Raw genomic sequence first — 19,484 nt, forward strand, 5'->3', positions numbered from 1 at the left:
AATCACAGTTATTCTGTGTAAACCACACGAAAAATCGTCTACGGTGCCCAGTCCACCCCGCCGAATGACCGTGCGTGCAATTTGCCTGCTCCGTCTAGTCGATACAGGGGAACTGTGACGTTCATGAACTCGATTCGCACCTTTGTGGCGAGGAGCGTTGCGTGACGAGCATAAAAACGGCTGCGTAGAAGACTACACTGTATAAATTTCCCGGTCAAATTTGACTCCTCCAAACCCGGTGGATAATTTTTCACATTCACCAGACGTGAATTATGCATCTCAAACAATTGTCTAAGTTATTGCTTTCGCGTTACAAGCTTGGGAGAAGCATTCAGACTATTCAGGAACCCTTCACGATAATAAGAAAATCGAGGAGCCTTGATTCAAGGGTTCTTTCGACAGGACACATCAATACAAGTTCCCGGGACTCGAGGTATGCCCTTTAGTGATAAGAACTGTATTGCTTTGCCCTTCATTCGTGGAATTGATTATGCACAATATAGCTTTGCATATTTAATTTGGAGCATGCCTAAGTAATTGATAGCACACACCATCACGCACGCGGCTGTACTAGGACAGTTGTACCTGCCCGGCAGTTATGCTTGTCCGGGGTCATTCTTACCACGTATTTCGTAAATAAAACGGTTGTTTGTACATTCTCCGAAACGCCTCACTAGACGCCCTCACTAATGTGTTTTTCACCTCCATTTGTCACGTCTGTAATCATCAGACCGAATCGGACTCCATTCACTCCTATTGCCATTATTAATTTTGAGATACAATTTTAAAATGATGAAAAATAGCGAAAAAGTCGCGCGACGAGTAACATGTTACTTTTATCGACCGTTTTTTTAAAGCTTGATCAAATCGAAACCTCGCGCTACTTTTTCAGCTTTTATTTTTATTCCCCGCAGTTTTAAGTAGTATCAATTACTTGTTGTTGTTGGTTATACAAAAATGTTAGCTAACCTTTTTTTTGCATTTTTAACGACATATCTGCTCCTTCGAAAATGTAACCTAAGCAATACTCGATTCTTTTAAAATAGCTGCTCGTGAATAGTTATTATTCCGCTAGTTGTCAGACTTACTTTATATGCTAATTATGCATTCGCCCGCTTTGTGTCACTTGTCTGTAATCTGGTAGCCAAAAGCTCATTTCTTTAAGAATCTCTTTAGGTCTGGAGTTGAAGTTTAGGAAGAGAAAGAAAAATTCGTAGTTGTGTGTTATGTCCAAACAGGAACCTGCCTAAAAGTGTAATGCACGTGCAGAGTTGTTGTTTCAGTGGTTATTAAAGCCTGTTGCTTTTTGGCGTTCTCGTTGTCGTCGCCTTCGTCGTTGCTAAAGCTCCCTAATATTATCGCAGGATTTTATGAAGACCATGAACAATCCGTGGTTCGTGATCAATGCGTGAATATAACCTAATTCGTGTTCTTTATCTGGTGGTTTTTTAAAACCGTTGTTTCGTTTTTGACCCCTGAATGATAGTTATCTCAGTTTTGTTCATTTAAGACTAGAACGTTTACGTTTCGATTTTCCATGAACAGTTGTGATTGGCGCAAATTCAATTTTGTCTTCATCTTCAGTACATTCAATTGTTTTAGTTCTTCCAAGCCACAGAGATCCTCCCCTCAGGTACAATACTTTGCTCATTTCTCTAGCACATTTATGTAGTTTTTGTGATAGATTTTCAATGTTATTTGCGAAGCTTAATCTAGAAAACTATTTTTTACAATGTGTAGCACCTTTTATCCTCAGAATCCGCCTTAGACAATAAAGATTTAAGAAATCTCTTCTGGTTTAATGCTTTTTTCGCGGTTTTGTACCAACACTTGTTCTGGGCCTTCATTCTGGCTATCACACATAAACCATAACTTGCATCATGTTTACTGTTTTAGCCAAAAGCCCTTAAATAAGCGACTGAAGGAAGATGCTGAGGTTGTTGTTATCGGTGGAGGAGCCCTGGGTACTAGTATTGCCTATCACTTGGCAAAAGGTGGAATAAAAGATGTAGTTCTACTCGAGAAGACGGAACTCACCGCGGGCTCAACTTGGCACGCAGTAAGTTTTAAACTGCAACGAGTGCCTAGGGGTGCTTTCCATTTTTCAGAACTAGCAGATCAGACTTATCTGTTTGTAAATTTAATTCGCCATTTTTGAAGGGCTGGCTCTACAAATTCTTCAAAAGAACACGTTCTGAAAATGGTGTGCGCCATTATGAAACAATCTGAAGAAAGAGCATATAATCAGTCCTCCATATTGCTGCATTCTGTTTGGGAAATATTCCAAGTGATCTGGCTGATCAGTTCTGACTAATGAAAAGCGCCCTAAAAGATCACATTGTAGCGGCTTAACGAAACTTCCAGGAAACCTCCTCGGATCCATACCTATTCTTCTTCTTCTTCTTCTTCTTCTTCTTTTGTACCGGTACAATTTGGATCAATAGCTAGAGTTCACACAAGGTTAGGTTGGTGAGCCCATGCCATAGCCACAAACTTGGAGAGACTTCACAGTGGTCCGGGAATGGCTGAGTATGCGCGTAACTTCGCAGCCTCCGGTTACTTTCGAGGTGCTGGAAATGAACGCTGCACTGGTTTATGAATCAAATATTCTCGCAAATCTAGTTATACATTATTGAGTATCCTACCTTATTGATAAAAAATTACAATGAAAATTAAAATGTTAAAACAAACCGATAACAAAAACTTAATCAGAGACAAAAAAATTAAAATAAAATAAAAATAATAATAATTTCCTACCGGTACTCGATGTTCAAAGCTACTCTTTTCAGTAACAACTTATCAAAGTTTTAGCTCAAAGCAAACCGGAAACCAACTTTCTCAAATAGCTCTTTTCTGTGAAACAATTGAGCCACCGTATTACGTCATGAAATCCAACATGGCGGCGCCTGGAAATTTCAAAGCGGCAGGCGACTTGGCTTGTCCGAGGATTCTGCAATTTATTGAGGGTACCGTTTTTGTTAGCCTCCTACGCAGACGTTCTTAGGGGTTCGTCACGCGTTCCTGCCCCACGAACGTCTGCTGAAACGAACAGCCACTTCCGTTCGTCGACTGCAGACCAATCAGGAGTCGTTTCCCAATTTTGGGTAAACTCGTGTTTGATATTAAAAATATTACCCTAGACAGGATGGCGGACTTAAATGTGGTTTTTGGTCATGTGGGCCAAACTTTTGGTATCAGGGAGTTGAATGCGTATCAAAGAGAAGTCCTAGTGCAATTTGCGCAGAAGAAAACTGATGTGTTCCTAAACCTTCCAAATGGTTATAGAAAGTCACTTATTTATCAAGCTCTATCGTTTGTTTGCAATTCAATTCCTTGAAGCTGCTGGTCACTATTTGTTGTTGTGGTTTCGCCGCTTGTAAATCTTATGAAAGACCAGGTAGACAAATTGGCAAATATTGGAATTCTTGCCGCGCTTCTCTCAGTGAAATCACTGAAGAAAATGCAGGGTGTTATTGAAGGAAAAATTTCAATCGTATAAACTATATGCATGTCCGGAAGCGAAAATATCTCCACTGGTGATGATTTCCGATGTTTCGCAGCATGTGATTAGCTTTACTTGTCATAATGAGTCAATGCTGATTGGTCTGTTCAGACAAAGGCAATTCGCCGACGAACGGAAGTGGCTGTTCGTTTCAGCAGACGTTCGTGGGGCAGGAACGCGTGACGAACCCCTAAGAACGTCTGCGTGGGAGGCTACGTTTTTGTCAGTTCATGGTGATTTGCTCACGTTTATTTTGACTAAAAAAAAGCTAAACGAAAACCAACACAGAACGCCGGGCAAAACTAATGTGGTTTGCGTCTTTTGAAGAACAAAAGCGCCAGACAAAACACAACAAAGATGTTTGTCGAACTTTCTAAACCTAGTCAGTCTCTGATTCAACCAAATTTCTGGAAGCGTTTTAACGGGCTTCATGATTGGTTTATTCTTTCAGCTTGGAGTCACTTCCCACTATAATCCGGTAGTGAATTTGAAGCCATTAACTCACTACAGCATGTGGTTGTATAAACAGCTCCCACAGGAAACTGGACAGGTAAGTGAAAGTCACTGTACGTTATCATAAAGTGTCTGACAATCGTCTCCGCATTCGGACGTAGTAAGATACGAAAAATACTTCATTTACAGAGGGTAAGACGTGGCAGTAATTTAGGGCTCTCTGATAAACTATTAACCTTATTCTCAGACGGTCCAGGTCGCTCGCGGCCACTCTCGAGGGAGAGTGGCCGCGAGCGACCTGGACCGTCTGAGAATCAGGTAAATAAACAAGAAGCCCTTTTGCCTTTGAACATTCAGGACATGAAACCTAGGCAGGCTTTCGTTCGACCAGAGGTGAACTTGAAAAGTTTCTGGTGGCGAATGGTGCAATATTTCCCGTCTGGGTACATCCAACAGGAGAACAAACCGCCCAAAATTGATTTAGGGTCGAACAAACTTGGGGTGAGACAGACGAATGGATCGTAAATGTTCCGTTTTTATACTTAAAATTGGTACAACCCTGTGCAACGTTTGGTGAATTTTTTGAAACTTGCTATATTGATATATGAACGACTTCAACGGAACATTCCGTATTTCTGTAGTAGTCTGTTTCTAGCCTGGCCAAGCGGAATACTTACTGCGCATGCGTTGTTTAAATGCAGGATGCAGGGTTTCACATGTGTGGCAGTATAAGAATTTGTACCACACCCGAGAGACTGGAGGAGGCAAAGTATCAGATGCAGAGACATGGATGGCAAAAGTCACCACAGTGGATAGCAACAAGAGAGGAGGTGGCCCAAATACATCCACTGCTTAATGTGGACGACGTGTTCGGAGCGTTGTATTTTCCTGGTGGGTATGTTTACGGCGGCCTTGTTGGAGAAGCGAAACAAGTCAATGATTTCCCTTAGGGGAATATATTTTATTTTTATGCAAATATGTTTTATTGTTTGGCTCCTCCAACAGGGTCGCCGTTAACACTATAAGCTTTGCTTTTGGTGGATAATATTTGAGTTGAAGGTGAAACTGAAATTTTTAAGGAAGCCATAATTTGCTTATATTCGGCGTGAAAGGTGAAATGGTTTTTTTGTTCAGTTAAACGTGATTTGTAGGAAACTGTTTTAGTAGCGTGAAGCGGAATTGAGCTTTTAATTTTTCTTGTATGTGATGTGCAGTCACCAAGGAAACTTTCGTTACAGATTGTGAACTGTAACTTGTTTTGAAATGACTGATTTGAAATTCGTAACAGTTCATTCCCTTTTTCATCCTCTTGGCCATTGTCTGCAGGTATTGTCTGCCTGTTCTATCAGGATTAACCTTTTTCAGTTGGTTTCTGTCCTTAACTCTTTTTAACCAACATTGAAGGTTTCAATCAAAAAAGTGCTTTACAGGGGCATTTCAAACAAAACAATCAAACCCTGGCAAGTATGAAACAATTTTCCTCTATGCCAACAAGCCATAATAGATTTAAAAATATCATAACTAATGATATTGGCTGTTTACCCTTCAACAAAAATTGCTAGAAATTGAAATCCGAAAGTTCAGTTCGAGACAATCGCGTTTCATTTAATTTGAAGTTGAAGCGCCAAGGAATTTCTCGTAGCCGTAAAGGCCTGGAACTGGTGTAATGAGAGGGAAAACTTTGTTCGAAGAGAAATTTCCATTAGGCATGTCCTGGAGAGGAAAACGGAATAATCTCTTTTCAGAAGTTGAGCTCATTTTGGAAAATTTCAGATTGCAGTAGGCTACGTAACCTCGAAGCCGGAATTCTTGGTATTGTTTCAGTAAATGGTAAACAATCATCGTGTCATTGACATTTTATTAGTTTATTTCCTAAGTCTAAATCAATCATTTACATGCGCATTGAAATCATATGCACCTGTATCATCGATGTTATTTATTAAAAACTGGGTCATTGACCATGGTATATGAGCCATTATGAGCCATTATACCATGCACGAGAAATAGTGACCATTAAATTGTCTTCTGGTTGTACTTGCAAAGCGAAATCGGCAAGATATAGCAATTCTTCGTTTTATAATAAAATTATTATTCCACTCGCGCTTGTTGGTTATGAGATGATTATAGCCAACTCGGCGCCAGGCCTCTCTCCTCCGCAGAGGTTCGATGGGGTGTTATGTGTATCCGCTGAACGAAGTGCGGAATTTTACGCCTGCACTCACTTCTCTCAGCGGAACCTCTACGGAGGAGAGAGGCACTAGGCGCCTCGTTGGTTATCTGTCATCTCATATCCAACGCGCGCTCGTGGAATAATTGTTAAATATACCAAGGATTTCAGTCTTAAAATTTTCAAATTTATCACATGTTTCAGAGGATGGCTACGCTGATCCGTATTCCCTGACCCAGGCCCTGGCTGTAGGAGCGCGGATGTATGGGGCCGAGGTGTATATGCCTGCACCAGTCACTGGGCTCCACTTCAGACCTGACGGCAGATGGGACGTACACACCCCGCACGGAACGATCAAAACAAAGCATGTTGTTAACGCCGCGGGTAAATGGCAATAGACCTTTTTAATACTACATAACCATCACGAACAAACTAAAAAAGTAGATAAAATGACAATGTGACTAATCCGAAAATAGCTGAAGCCTTTCAAAGGTTTGAAATGTAGTTGGCAGTACAAGAATGCCAAATTCCTTTCCCCATCCACTTCCCCGCCGTAATTTGCTCAGTCCGTAGAGTAGGTAGAATTCTTATCACTAACATGGGTGTAAGGATGCAAATATAATTCCTTACCCACTACCCCTTACCCATATTGCTTGGGACGCTTGCAAAACATTCTATAAATGGCATCGTTTTGATTCAAGTTTGTAATATTTGCTTAATTCAGAGGCAAAGCTGACAAATAAAGTTTTTCATATCCTCCGAGTCCAGAGGCCCGGGAATCGAAAGTCCTCATAACATATAAGTAACATACACGTCGTGTGAAAACTGTTATACCAGGAAATAATGTTTTTAAAAATAGACCTGGCACAAGTCCACTTGTTCAGATAACTGGTGTATGAGTGACTTAAGGATAAGGGGGTTACGGTTTCTAAAGAAAATATGGTGTTGCCTCGGGAGGAAGTACAAACGAATATTTGGTGTATCCAAAGAGTTGATAACTGAAGGTAAATTGGCCACCGTAAAGACATTCAAGTGCTGACGTTTCGAGCGTTAACCCTTCGTCAGAGAGAACCGCTCTGATGAAGGGCAGCACTCGAATGTCTTTACGGTGGCCAATTTACCTTCAGTTATCAACTCTGTTGATAACTCTGCTTGTTACTTAAAGGTTTCTGGGGTCGGGAGATCGGTCGTATGGCGGGTAGTGAGATTGCCTTGGGTGTGGTTCATCATCAGTACGTTGTGACAGGAACAATCCCAGAAGTAGCAAATCTAAAGAAAGAGCTTCCTTTTATGAGGGATCTGGAAGGTTCAGTGTACTCCCGTCAGGAGAGGCAAGGAATCGCTTTTGGCTCTTACGAGAGCGCGGACAAGATGAAAATGCAAGAAGACTGGTAGGTGCTAATTTCGGTATCGCAAAGGCCATGGGTTCGAATCCCGTTCCGGCGTGCATTTTTTCAGGATTTCTTTTCGGAGCTGCCTAAGTTGCGTTCATAACTGCGATTGTCATTCATATTTTTGACTACTTTCATTAATTTTTGTATCGCCACAAGTTAACTTACAGCTGTTTCACGAGACTGACTCCTGACGTAAAATTCAACGACGTGCATAAATGTATGTCTCCTTCGTGGATTAATTGATTTATTAAACAACCGAATCCTGAGAAATGTCATGAACGTGCCGAAAGGGAGTTTTTCTACCAAAAAATGCATTTATTTCAGCTATTTACCTCATTATAGCAAACCTGGTGGCAAACTAACGCCAGTGATTGAATGGCCGCTATTTCTCTGGAAGGGCATACTCGCTGAGATGCCATGGTCTCCAAGCCAATCAAAACTCTTGAATCGCATTCTACAATGATCCAGTTTTAACAATGGTTGTTAGCCCTTGTAAGGAAGTAAAACCATAAGAGATACGATCTCTCGGAAATGTTCCACTGCTCCACAAACTGAGCTATTATCTAGTGCGGTTGGGGGGAGGGGGGGGGGGGGGGGCAAGAAAACCATGGAAGAGTACGGATTATTACTCAGTAACTGAACCCCAAGCCTTTTTGCCATCCTGGCCTGTTGCGTTTGCCTACCACTAGGTTGGCAGGCGATACGATTTCTAGGTAATGGAATAAATGTGTAATTGAGAGTTAAGGATTAAATCTGGATAAGTATTTAATGGAAACAAATATGTAATTCAGCTGGGTTAAGGGTTAATCTTATCGTTCCTTGTCCCAACTAACATACACAAGGCTTCAGCGATTCTCTGCTACTAAAGAATAATACAAGTTTGAAGTTTTAAGTTTTTTGTTTTGACTGCTATAAGGAGGATTGAAAAATTAAAAAGTAACCTTGGTATTTACCGGCGCTCTAAGGTTTGGCATTGTATCTATCCAATTGTATACGTGCGTACGTTCGTGGCTGCAAACAGACACTTCGACAGAATTCATGTAACCCTTGCAATACTAATGTATATGCTCGATCAACTGATCAATAAAAACTGCATGGGGCAGTGATGGCTGATGGCTTTTTTTTTTGTATGTGTGTGTTTTCTTGCAGGTGGGATTCAGTTCCTGAGGGATTCGGGAAGGAATTATTTGAAAGTGATTTGAACCGAATCAGTGAGTATGTGGAAAATTCCATGAAGCGAACACCCGTGCTAGCGAACGCTGAAATCACAAGTGTTATATCAGGTCCAATAACTTACACTCCAGACGCTATTCCTTTGCTTGGTCCTGATGTAGAAGTTCCTAACATGTGGCTTGCCCTCGGTACTGGTTACGGGATTGGCCTTGCGGGTAAGAGATGCTTGCGCATTCAGTAAAAGATGGGTGTATGAATTTAGCAATTGACGTCTCGAAATGTTCCGATTATGCCAGGAAACTTAATTTCTCTTTAAGTGCCTATGAAGTAAAAAATAACTAAGCTATTTGAAAGGCCTTTCAAAGTGACGAATAATGGCCTTTTCGTTTGTAAAATCAGTTTCTTCCCTTTTTCCAGAGATATTCAAGGTTTTGTTCAAAAACTAATGACGTCATAAGTAGTTTCAGTATAAGGATAAATCGCAAAATTAAGAATATCTCGTGAAAAATTGGAGTGATGCTACTCAAACTTGGCATCAAGGATGTACGCCACGCAGGTAAGAAACAAAATGACACCCATTTTGACCTTGCCATGGTATTACTCTCGGCCCCAGTTCCTTTCTACTTCGAAACAAATATCTCCATTTTCGACCAGTAAATGCAGACAGTCCTACTTGAAACGCACGAAGTGCCCATATTACCCTACGTTTCCTCACCAGCTCATTGGGAGTAAGCAACAAGAAACGAGAACGCCAGTCGAACACAAAATAGACCCGAAAACAAAACTGGTGCCATGGCAACTGCACAGTAGGCGTAAAGTTGTGTCTTACCTGAGGTACATTACTGGTGACAAGTTTGAGTAGCATCACTCCAATATTTCCCGAGATATTCTTGATTTCATTATGAAACCGAGGCTTCGTGTATAGTTTTAGGTATGAAAGCTAGCTTTCATTCATGTTCAAACAAAACTAAGTTTCACATGAAAAGCTTTGCACTTAGCCTCGCTTTTGTTATGATGTTCTAAGCAACTTGGGAATGGCCTCTTCGTTCATAGGTCTTCTTCCTACATGTTATTTGAAATTTAAAAATCATAAAAAAGTTGACACCTTGGCTAAGATACTTAAAAACGGGTTTTGGACGCTTCGGTAACGTACTCCGATCCTGTCTTCCTCACTGTGAGAGCCGTCGTTGGGGACTTTGAATAAATTACGAAATTATATCAATGCACAAATAACCCCACGAATGGCTTAATAGTGACTTATTTGTCTGAACTCAACTTTCTGTTTATCGTCACACTAACTTGTGTACGCTTCCGACAAGCAGTTCCTAATTGAACTTTGAAAGGCGTATGCAGTTTTTCAGTTCTCTTTCTTGTGTTAACGTTGCGTTCACCTAGTGATGCAAAGCAAAGGATGTAAAGCAAACCATTTTATAGCAATAGTTATCAAATTAACAAATAGACTCCAAGTTGCCGTGCGTCTGTTCAATAATAGATCACAGATGAAGTCAAAATGTGGTAAGAACAAAAAAGTGGCACACGAGCCGCAGGCGAGTGTGTCACTGATGTTCTTACCACATTTTGACGTCTTCTGTGATCTATTACTGAACAGACGCACGGCAACTTGGAATCTATTTGTTTTATACAATGAACAGAAAGGAAACACGACAAACTTGCCTCGTAGCGCTTGACTGTACTGTTCCATTTGTGCCAGTTCAGGCATTTTCAAAGTCACCAACGTTACTTTCCGTGTCGGCTTCTTCTTTTCTTCTTTATCGTACTTGTAAACAGCTTCCCCTAAACTTTTACCGAGGCCTTCACTTGCTCAAAGCAGAATAATCGAGTAAATATTTTCAAAACTTTGAGCCTTTTCGTAGCGATAACAGCTGTTTTGAAGATTTGTTCCAGTTTAGGCATTTTCAAATAGACAAGAACACTTTCGCCTTGGTTTCTTCTTTATCTTGTTTGTAAACAGCTCCTGCTAAACTTTGGTCGAGGCCTTCATTGCTCAATTCGAAAAAATCTTGCAAACATTTTCAAAACCGCGCGCCATGTTGGACAAAACGAAGAAAACAATTTTCCGTGACGTCATCCGTGTGTCTGTACTCTAATAGATCATGGGCAACGACCAATCACAGCGCGCGTAGCATTCAGTACATTGTATAAAACACGATAGATAACCGGCATTGCTCTCTGCGACGTTGATAGGACTCCTATATGAACGTATATGTGGTAAATGTGTCAACATGTACCGAGTTTCCTTGAGTCATGCGCGTTGCATAAAGGTAATCGCACACATTGTTTGTCTCGAACAAAATCGGTCTGCTTATACGAAGTACAAATCGTTGTGACGATGATAAAGCAAACTGTAAATTCGTAGTGACGTACTCGCTCGTTTCTCATGTATATATCTCAACTTTCTACTATCCTAATAACTCAACGACAACGAACAACTAAGAACAAGTTACCAAGGGACCTGGTCATAACAAGTTTGTTCGAAGAGGACCCACCTTGTCTGGGGTAGGAGGGTTATCGAAGACACCACCTGTTTCATGAACATTACCGACAAAATGTTATTGGCTTCAAACTTGCGTTGACACAGAAATGTTCAGCTAGCAAGAGTCATCATTACTAGATAAACAAGAAAAGTGAGGTTTGAATCTCATTGGAATTGTTTACTGCTGGATAGAAGGGTGGCTATGCAATAAAGACACCATCTTTTGAGGTTGAGGAAGGGATTGCAGGCACAGACAACGACCTATTTTGTGACTTGGTTCGAGTATAGTAGTTTTGACCACTTCCCTAAAAGCTATGAAAATGCATCTTTTATAGAAATCTAAAATAACACGACGTGATTAACCTATAAATTTCGCACGAAAGCTTTTTAGAAACTTTCGTCTTTTGGAAACGTTTGGTGACACCTTGTAGCTCAGAAGTTTTAGCTTTCGACCGGTGTGCCGAAAGTCAAGGGTACGACTCTGTTCAGAGGCGGAGAATTTTTTTCTTCGCATTCTCATTCGCGTGGCAAAGAGGATAATTAGTGTATGAATGATGGATCAGAGAATTTACTCTGCAGTGTATGTTAAGTGCATAAGGGAACCCATGAATTTCCCACTGAACCTTAGTCCTAGTAAGGAAATAGGAGATCGCACGTAGTGGGTTCGATTCCAACGCACCGAGCTCGGAGATTTTTTCTTTGCCTCGTGCTATATATCATTTCCTTATGAGCGTTAGCCTTAAGGCTAACGCTCAGTGAGGAATTGATGGGTTCACTTTAGCACTTTAACAGACACTGCAGAGTTAATTCTCTGATCCGTCATCTGTGGCACAACATTAATTAGTGTATGTATTGTGCAATATGCTTTTTTTTTCTGCACTTGACAGGTGGTATCGGCAAATACTTAGCTGATTGGATGATTGATGGAGAGCCGCCGTTTGACCTCATTGAATGTGAACCTGGTCGCTATGGTCACTGGGCGACAAGAGAGTATGTGCTAGCAAAGGTTCGAGAAACGTATGGTCTGAATAATGAAATGATACATCCAAAATTAGAGAGGTGGGCAGGACGGCCGGTCAGAACAAGTGGAATATACAAGGTACGTTTTAACCAAGTCACATTCCCTTAATCCATCGGTTAACGGTGCTGTCTAACTTTGAAAAGTATAGGCATCATAAATTGTCTAGAGTAGTAGACCTTCAAATTTGATTTTCTACCTTGAAAAACATGGCAAGTTCAGTGGTTTTTAGTCCCAATTTGGTCCGTTTCAACACCTCCATCTTGTTCACTCCATGTACTTCATTTTTTCCCTGTCACCCTTTACTTTATACTCTTTTCAAGGCCCCGTGAGGTAGAACGCCCGGGACTTGCAATGTAAAACAAAATAACAACAGAAAAATGTTCAAAGAAACGTCAGTCCATCTGTCCTCTCAAAGTTCGATTTGGGGTTTAGGCGGCTCGGTATATTTTCTTCTTTTAATTTTGTGTGAACAAAGTTTTGTCGGGCTGGTAGCAGGAAAAAAAATAACCCATACTCAAGTGCAGAGACCCCGGTTGAAACATGTTTTTACCATGACCTAAGGAAGAGGTTCACTGTATTATTCAGCTGTAATGAATGTCAGTGGATCGCCCAGAAAGCTCTGGAATAAAACTGCACCGAAAAATTGTAGATTAGATAAGTAATGAAGTGTTCAATATATTTTCCTTTGTCCAGCGTCTCTGTGAGCGTGGTGCGCAGATGGGCATGCGCAATGGCTGGGAGCAACCTAACTGGTTCGCAGGTCCTGAGGATGAGTCAGGGTATAGGCCAAGCTTTCGACGGACAAACTGGTTTGAGCCTGTTGGTCGAGAATGTGAGCTTGTGCTGAGTAAAGTTGGTATCATAGACTTGTCTCCTTATGGAAAAATAGAAGTTAGTGGAAAGGATGCAGCTTTATTTCTGGATATGATCTTTTCCAATGAACTTCCTAAGGTATTTTAAATCTTTTTTTATTTCCCTTAGTAACTTGGCTGACTTAGCTATGCCAATTATCAACTATAAAAAAAAGCAAGAAATAATTGCCTGATATGGAAGAAGAGATTGAAGTGCAACAATTGCGGCACAAAGTGTTTTTGTCATGCAGGATATGTGAGGTTCGCTTATTTTTTAGAATAAAACAGACGTCCGTGCGGCCGAGGCGCCGAGATATTTCGTTTCACGAGCAGAAACAAGTCGAGCGTTCAAGACCCCCCTCCCCCCTGCTCACCTGAAGGTTTGGATCTGCTACCTGTTCGTATGACTTGGCTGCAAGCTCATAGGCTGCAAAGGTCACACGATTGAGGTCATACCAGTTAGAAATTATTTAAAGCTTACCGTTTAACGTCATTAACTGTATTCGTACCATAAAGTTCCGAAAGTAACGCACACCCTTCCTCGCCCCCGTCCCTCCTCCCTGGTGGGAATAGTCTCAAGTGTAGCTTGACCTTCGAGGTATACGAACAACAGTGACACAGAGCTGAGAGAAATTGCAATTGGCTTGTTATGATGATAGATGGCATTATTTACTATTTCAGCTGGTTGGCTATCATTGATTGATTTATTGATCACTTCATCTGAGAGGGTTCATTAAGGGTTCTAATAGGCTTTCATGCAGATGTGGCCATGTGAAAAAAAAAAAAATAAGCATTTAGTGAAAAGGTGCCCGATCAAGTTTAAACAGTCGTCTTTGAACACAACTAGTAGCTGCGTGCTGATGAAACAACTTTTCATGTGTTGCTATGCAGTTTTCCCAGGTGTCTTTCTGGTTTTCAACAACGGAATTGCTGTTCAGTATTTATCTCATGAAAAGGCTTTACTGTTCTTTTAGATTGGGCACTCATGCATAAGCCACATGCTGACCCCAAAAGGTAAAGTGTACGCAGAAATGACTGTCACTTGTCTGGCACCGAATCGGTATCTTCTGGTCACTGGAAGTTCCACCGAATTTCACGATCTCAGGTATGAATCCTTTATAAGAAGTTGTGAAATCTGTTTCCTTTTTCTCTCTGAGTTCAAGCCCACCCTTTCTAAGGTGTATGTTTTGGGTGCGCCAAGATATGATTGTCTTGCGCAGTTGAAAACCATCTGTCTTGTCCACCATTATGGCGCAATTTAGACCCCTCACTTAGTTGCGTCGAATGTAACTAGACTGTCGAAATTAGCCCATTAGCCACAAAAAAACAAGAAATATATGTAAACTTTAGTTTGGGAAGTAAATGATACAAAACTAGAACAGAATGGCTATTCAATTCTTATCTGAAACCAGAATTGTATAACGCTCGAATAATACGACATGTGAATTAAAATCAAAATCTGCTCATCCCTGACGACTAGTTGATGTTTTTGGTGAGCTCTCCATCGCTTCAGTTGATTTTAGTGCCACACAATTCTCTCCAATTTTCGCTTTGCATGTCATTCTCTACTTACAGGTGGCTGCTAGAAAATCGACGTAAATTCAGTTATGACGTTAGCATAAAAAACGTCACTGATGACCTGGCTTGCTTGGGCGTGGCAGGACCTCGCTCACGTGATGTCCTCTCCAAGATGACATCATCAGATTTGAGTGATGGAAGCTTCCCATATTTGGCGTTTCAGAAGATTGAGATATCAGGATTGCCTATTCAAGCTAGTCGGTTTTCCTCTACGGGTAGGATGTATATCAAGTGTTTTTTTCTTTGTTTTGTTTTTTTTCTGTCTTCATATATAACATGTCAGTGGGTACTGGTAGGGTCTGGTAAGGTTGCCCACGTCGGATTGGTCGAGAATCAGAGGCCTGAAAAGACAGTTCCTTGCCCTCCAGGTTAGGCGTGTGGCATGGACTCCATGGAGCCAATCAACACATCTTCTTAACACTATCTAGTTGTTTACGGGAAAGGAAACAATTACTTATACTGGATACTGAAGTGGAATAATGACCTGTTGTGCTTGAGACGACGATTACGTTACGTGAAAGGGTAGTAGTTTGATGGGTGCCGTACGGGCTCAAGGTGAACTTGATATTGATGATGATGATGATGATGATGATGACGATGAATTGCTACTTACTTAGGACTCAGTGTAGTTTAGTTAGAACCTCGACTCCTTGATATCTGTTCCACGTAGTCCAATTACATGCATCAAAGACTTTTCTCTATTGTTTGCAGGTGAGTTAGGCTGGGAATTATTTCATAATAAGGAGCTCACGGATGAGCTTTATGAAGCTTTATTGACGGCCGGTGAGGATTATGGCATCGGAGACTTCGGCACCTACGCCTTAAATTCATTGAGACTTGAGAAAGGATTTCGTGCGTGGGGCTTTGAGGTATTTGTGCTCTTTAAATCTCATCTTCCGTACTCTTAATGGCTTATTCTTTCCTACTTTACAAATTCTGCTGATCCGGTAATGTGAGAAATGATTTTGTCATCACAAAGAGATCAAATTCATTCGAACTCTAGCACTGTAAGATTTGATTTACTAGACGCTTGTATTCTCATTGGTTGAGCTAGTGTCGACTGAGAATTCTAAGAGAGGCGTGACGTTACTAACAAATCCTGACACTGCTCCTGAGCACGTGGGGAATGAATATCAAAAACCACTTCCGGCTTTAGCCGTTGTAGACGTAGTCTGGTTGTTATATGAGTTACTGTGCAATAGTATAGCAAACTAGTTCTAGACAGTTTGGCGTGAGTACTTCATTTATGGTTATCAGTGCCTTTCGTTAGGCTTGTCCTGTTTCAAAATATATATTGAGGGTGTTTTTTATTGTTGTTTAACGTTCTTATCGGCAGATGAATATGTCAACTAACGCTGTTGAAGCAGATTTGATGTCTTTTGTTAAATTAAATAAGGTAAGAACAGTAGTTTATTTGTAATTATTGGCTATTTTTACGTGTACTCGTTTTCTGTGTTTCCCTTAAACGCACTCCACTTACTTTTTGGACTTCGATTTATAATAAGAAGGTTTGAAAAGAAATCTTTCTCCAGAGTTAAGGGCTGATGTACACTTACGACGCAAACATAAGCTCAAACGTATACCAAGGCTTGTTTACACAGTCTTGGTCGTTTACTCTTTAAACGGCTGTTTACACGACAGAAAAGGTGGTACGGTACCCATTGCTGCCTATGGACCCAAAAACAGCACGAGTGTTTCTTTTCAAAACTAATGGATAACGTACCACTTTTTCACGGGTCCGTATTATTTTTTACCTGTCGTGTAAATTGCTCTTTTATCTTATATGCAGAAACGGCTTGGTTGGTCAAGGAGTTGAAGTACTTACAGTGTAATTAGTTGAGTTGGATATTTTTGACTAGCCTTTGTAGGTACTTCCTTTTTGCTATACTATTTGTATTTAGAAACGTAAATGGAGTGGTTTTGTTGTTGTTGTTGTTGTTGTTGTTGTTGTCATAAGCTTATGACAGCAACAAGTGCTGATCAGTGTATCATGAGACGGCCCGTTCAACATGCATGTTGCTCGCTATTGAACGCGATAAAACCTGGCTCTATTCCGTTCAACAACGTGCAACATACATTGAACAGCAAGAGAAAACATCAGGCAGTTCACTGTTAACAGAAGTCGCACACGCCAGCCCAGTGCCTTTAAACATTGATCACCCGTCAATGAGACTAATTTCGCGAAGCCTGTTTGCCTGTTCTTCTGCAACGCTCTCGCTTGTGTTTAGCATTGGCTTGTGTTATTTTCTTAATCAATAGTCGGTGTATCATTTGCCCACCATTTTATACACAAGTTTAGATTCGTTTGAATCATCGGAGATAGTTAAATTTTGATTTAAACGTAACCCTTCAACTTTTTAACAGGGTGTCAACTTTATCGGGCGCGATGCTCTTCTTCAACTGAAAAAGGATGATTGCGAGCGTATTTTGTGTTTTCTAACGTTGGAGACGAAAGATGTAGACCCTGAAGGGAACGAGACGGTTTGGTACGCAAACGAGGTATGGTACATACGCTCTTATTTTGCTCAACTCATGTGTGATATGGTGCAGGATTGTGTGGTTATGCCAGCCTTTGAAGCTGGAATCGACTAAGAGTTAATTGCTATTTTTTTCATCAGGCTGTAGGATTCACGACAAGTGGTTCGTACAGTTACCAGTTAAAGAAAAGCATGTGCTTTGCGTATTTGCCTCCTTCTTTGACTCAGTTGGGCTCACGTGTAGAGGTGGAAATGCTAGGAAACAAGTTCCCTGCAATGGTCGTCAAACACCCATTATTTGATACCGAATCAGCACTCACCGAAACACTATAGTAACAGGGTACCGATGGGGGATCGAGAAACATTGTATTCTGTAGAGGGAATTTACATTGGTGTACTCAATGGTGGTTTGCATGGGAATTCAGTACGGTGAAGACAAGAGGAGGCCAATTTCACTGCTGACCGAATTTTGTTAGGAAATGTTAAAAGCTTTCCTCAAACACACGATTCCTTTAAGATATCAAAAAAAATAATAAATATAAAAAAGCCGAGATTAAAACTTAAAAATTTGAACGATACATTAATCAGTAAATGACACAAGCATACTCGGAAAAAAACTCTGAGTCAAACCTAAGACCTTCCGATTACTAGTTCGGATGCTCTTCCACTGAGTTACAGGAGACTCGTGGGAGCTAAGGCCATTAAACTAGGTTCATGGGACAAACATCCTGCATACTTCTAGGATTGGAATGTCAATGTGTGGCATAAGCGCAATGGAAATAATGTGATGGGATATGTTAAGCCTGGTGAATAAATGAGAATGATGTATTAATCAGTAAATGACACAGGCATACTCGAAAAAAAAAATTAGGTCTTAATGTAAATAAACACAATTATGTGTATTATTTAAGTGTCAGTGTATTTAGCGCATGAAACTAACTGGGGAAACCTCAGATCGAATTCGAATTTGAACATGATGACTTTGGACGAGAAGGGAAACCGGAGAACCCGGAGAAAAACATCCGAGAACATGTGACGCTGAGTCCGGGAATCGAGCCCGGACTACATTGACGGGAGGCGAGTGCTCTCACCACTGCAACGTCCCTGCTGCACAAAGTATTTCTTTGGCAAAAATAACTACTCAGAAAGCCAACAAACAACCAGCCTGTTAGTATCTGAACGTGGAGTCACATGTAAACTAGTCTTTTGGTGAAGTACGGTCACCTCTCTTTCCGTCACTTGAACGTAAATTTCCACTGTTGCGTAATTTTATGTACGTTAACCGGCGTGAATAAAAAATGAGAAAATGTACGTACAACCTGTTTCAACTTTTTCCTCAGACGCAATCTGTCTAAATTTTACCTAAATTCATGCCAGTTAACGCATATAAATTTACGCCACAGTGGAAATCCTCCCGTAGTTTTTCCCGTGAGAACCAAACTTGTGCACAGTCCAACTCTGTAATAAGGACACTCAGCTCGGTCCCTTTGGTACCTTTATGTTTGTAATCTGATTGTCCCTCCCTAGCGTTTCAAGAGAGGGGAGCAGGGATTGCGCAGTGGGGAGAGCACTCGCCTTCCACCGTTCTGGTCGGGGTTCGGAGGGGACAATGCCAATTTAACTTCCATATTATTAAAACACCTCGGGTACGCTTTTGCACTGTTGAAAACAATGACGATAGTTAAGCGTTGCCAATGTTAAGTACAGATCTAAAGTTATTACTTTTATTTCATCGAAAATGGAGTTTCCATTTCCCGGGATCTCAATTATTCCTTGGTCGGTTAACCATGACTGCTACACGAGTCCTCGACATACGGAGAAAGTGAAATGCGACAAAGATGGTGCCAAGACCCGGAGCACATTCCCTCGAGCAATTAGATCTGTAAATGACCTCTCGGAACACAAACGTTCCGTAGCCTGCGTAGCAAGCGTTTCCGTGCTGATTTCATTTCTCGCGCGGCCAAAACCGAGAATCTCGTTCCTCGGTCTTTCTTTGCTCCGAAACAGCACGCAGGCTAAGGTTCCGAGACATCAATAACGTTTCACCCTATTCTGTGAGCGCTTTTGTGTACTATGGATATAAATTAGGTTAAAACTCAGCTATCAGTATTAATTTGTCATATACAGCTGTTTCGACAAAGGTTGTCCAAAAAAGCGTAAAAGCGTACGCGACAATGCCGAAAGGTAGTCTGGTAAATACCCAATAAATTTCAATAAAAGCTCAGAATCCATCATGTCTCGACCGTACAGCGAAGACTTGAGATGGCCGGCAATATGGATTCTGAGCTTTTATTGAAATTTATTGGGTACTTACCAGATTACCTTTCGGCATTGTCGCGTACGCTGTTACGCATTTTTTGGACAACCTTTTTCG

At 41.0% G+C, this 19,484-nt stretch overlaps 1 protein-coding gene across 2 annotated transcripts; it reads left to right on the forward strand.

The window, feature by feature from the left end:
* Positions 1-136: 136 nt before the first annotated feature.
* Positions 137-18,015, forward strand: LOC146479175 (dimethylglycine dehydrogenase, mitochondrial-like). 2 transcript variants are annotated; one of them, XM_085111438.1, is made up of 15 exons: positions 137-433; positions 1,897-2,059; positions 3,954-4,052; positions 4,657-4,846; positions 6,327-6,506; positions 7,288-7,513; positions 8,666-8,904; positions 12,071-12,282; positions 12,898-13,155; positions 14,030-14,160; positions 14,631-14,848; positions 15,345-15,502; positions 15,970-16,029; positions 16,998-17,132; positions 17,252-18,015. In XM_085111438.1, the coding sequence occupies exons 1-15, from the start codon at positions 273-275 to the stop codon at positions 17,441-17,443; spliced, it is 2,622 nt and encodes an 873-aa protein (XP_084967564.1). In that variant the 5' UTR covers positions 137-272; the 3' UTR covers positions 17,444-18,015. The 2 variants fall into 2 exon arrangements, with proteins under 2 accessions (XP_084967564.1, XP_084967565.1); XM_085111439.1 differs by lacking the exon at positions 1,897-2,059 and having other exon boundaries at positions 306-433.
* Positions 18,016-19,484: the final 1,469 nt, after the last annotated feature.

This window comes from Pavona decussata, unplaced genomic scaffold (assembly GCF_977016875.1).
Source record: "Pavona decussata unplaced genomic scaffold, jaPavDecu1.1 SCAFFOLD_61, whole genome shotgun sequence".
In the NCBI taxonomy this organism is placed as follows: domain Eukaryota; kingdom Metazoa; phylum Cnidaria; class Anthozoa; order Scleractinia; family Agariciidae; genus Pavona; species Pavona decussata.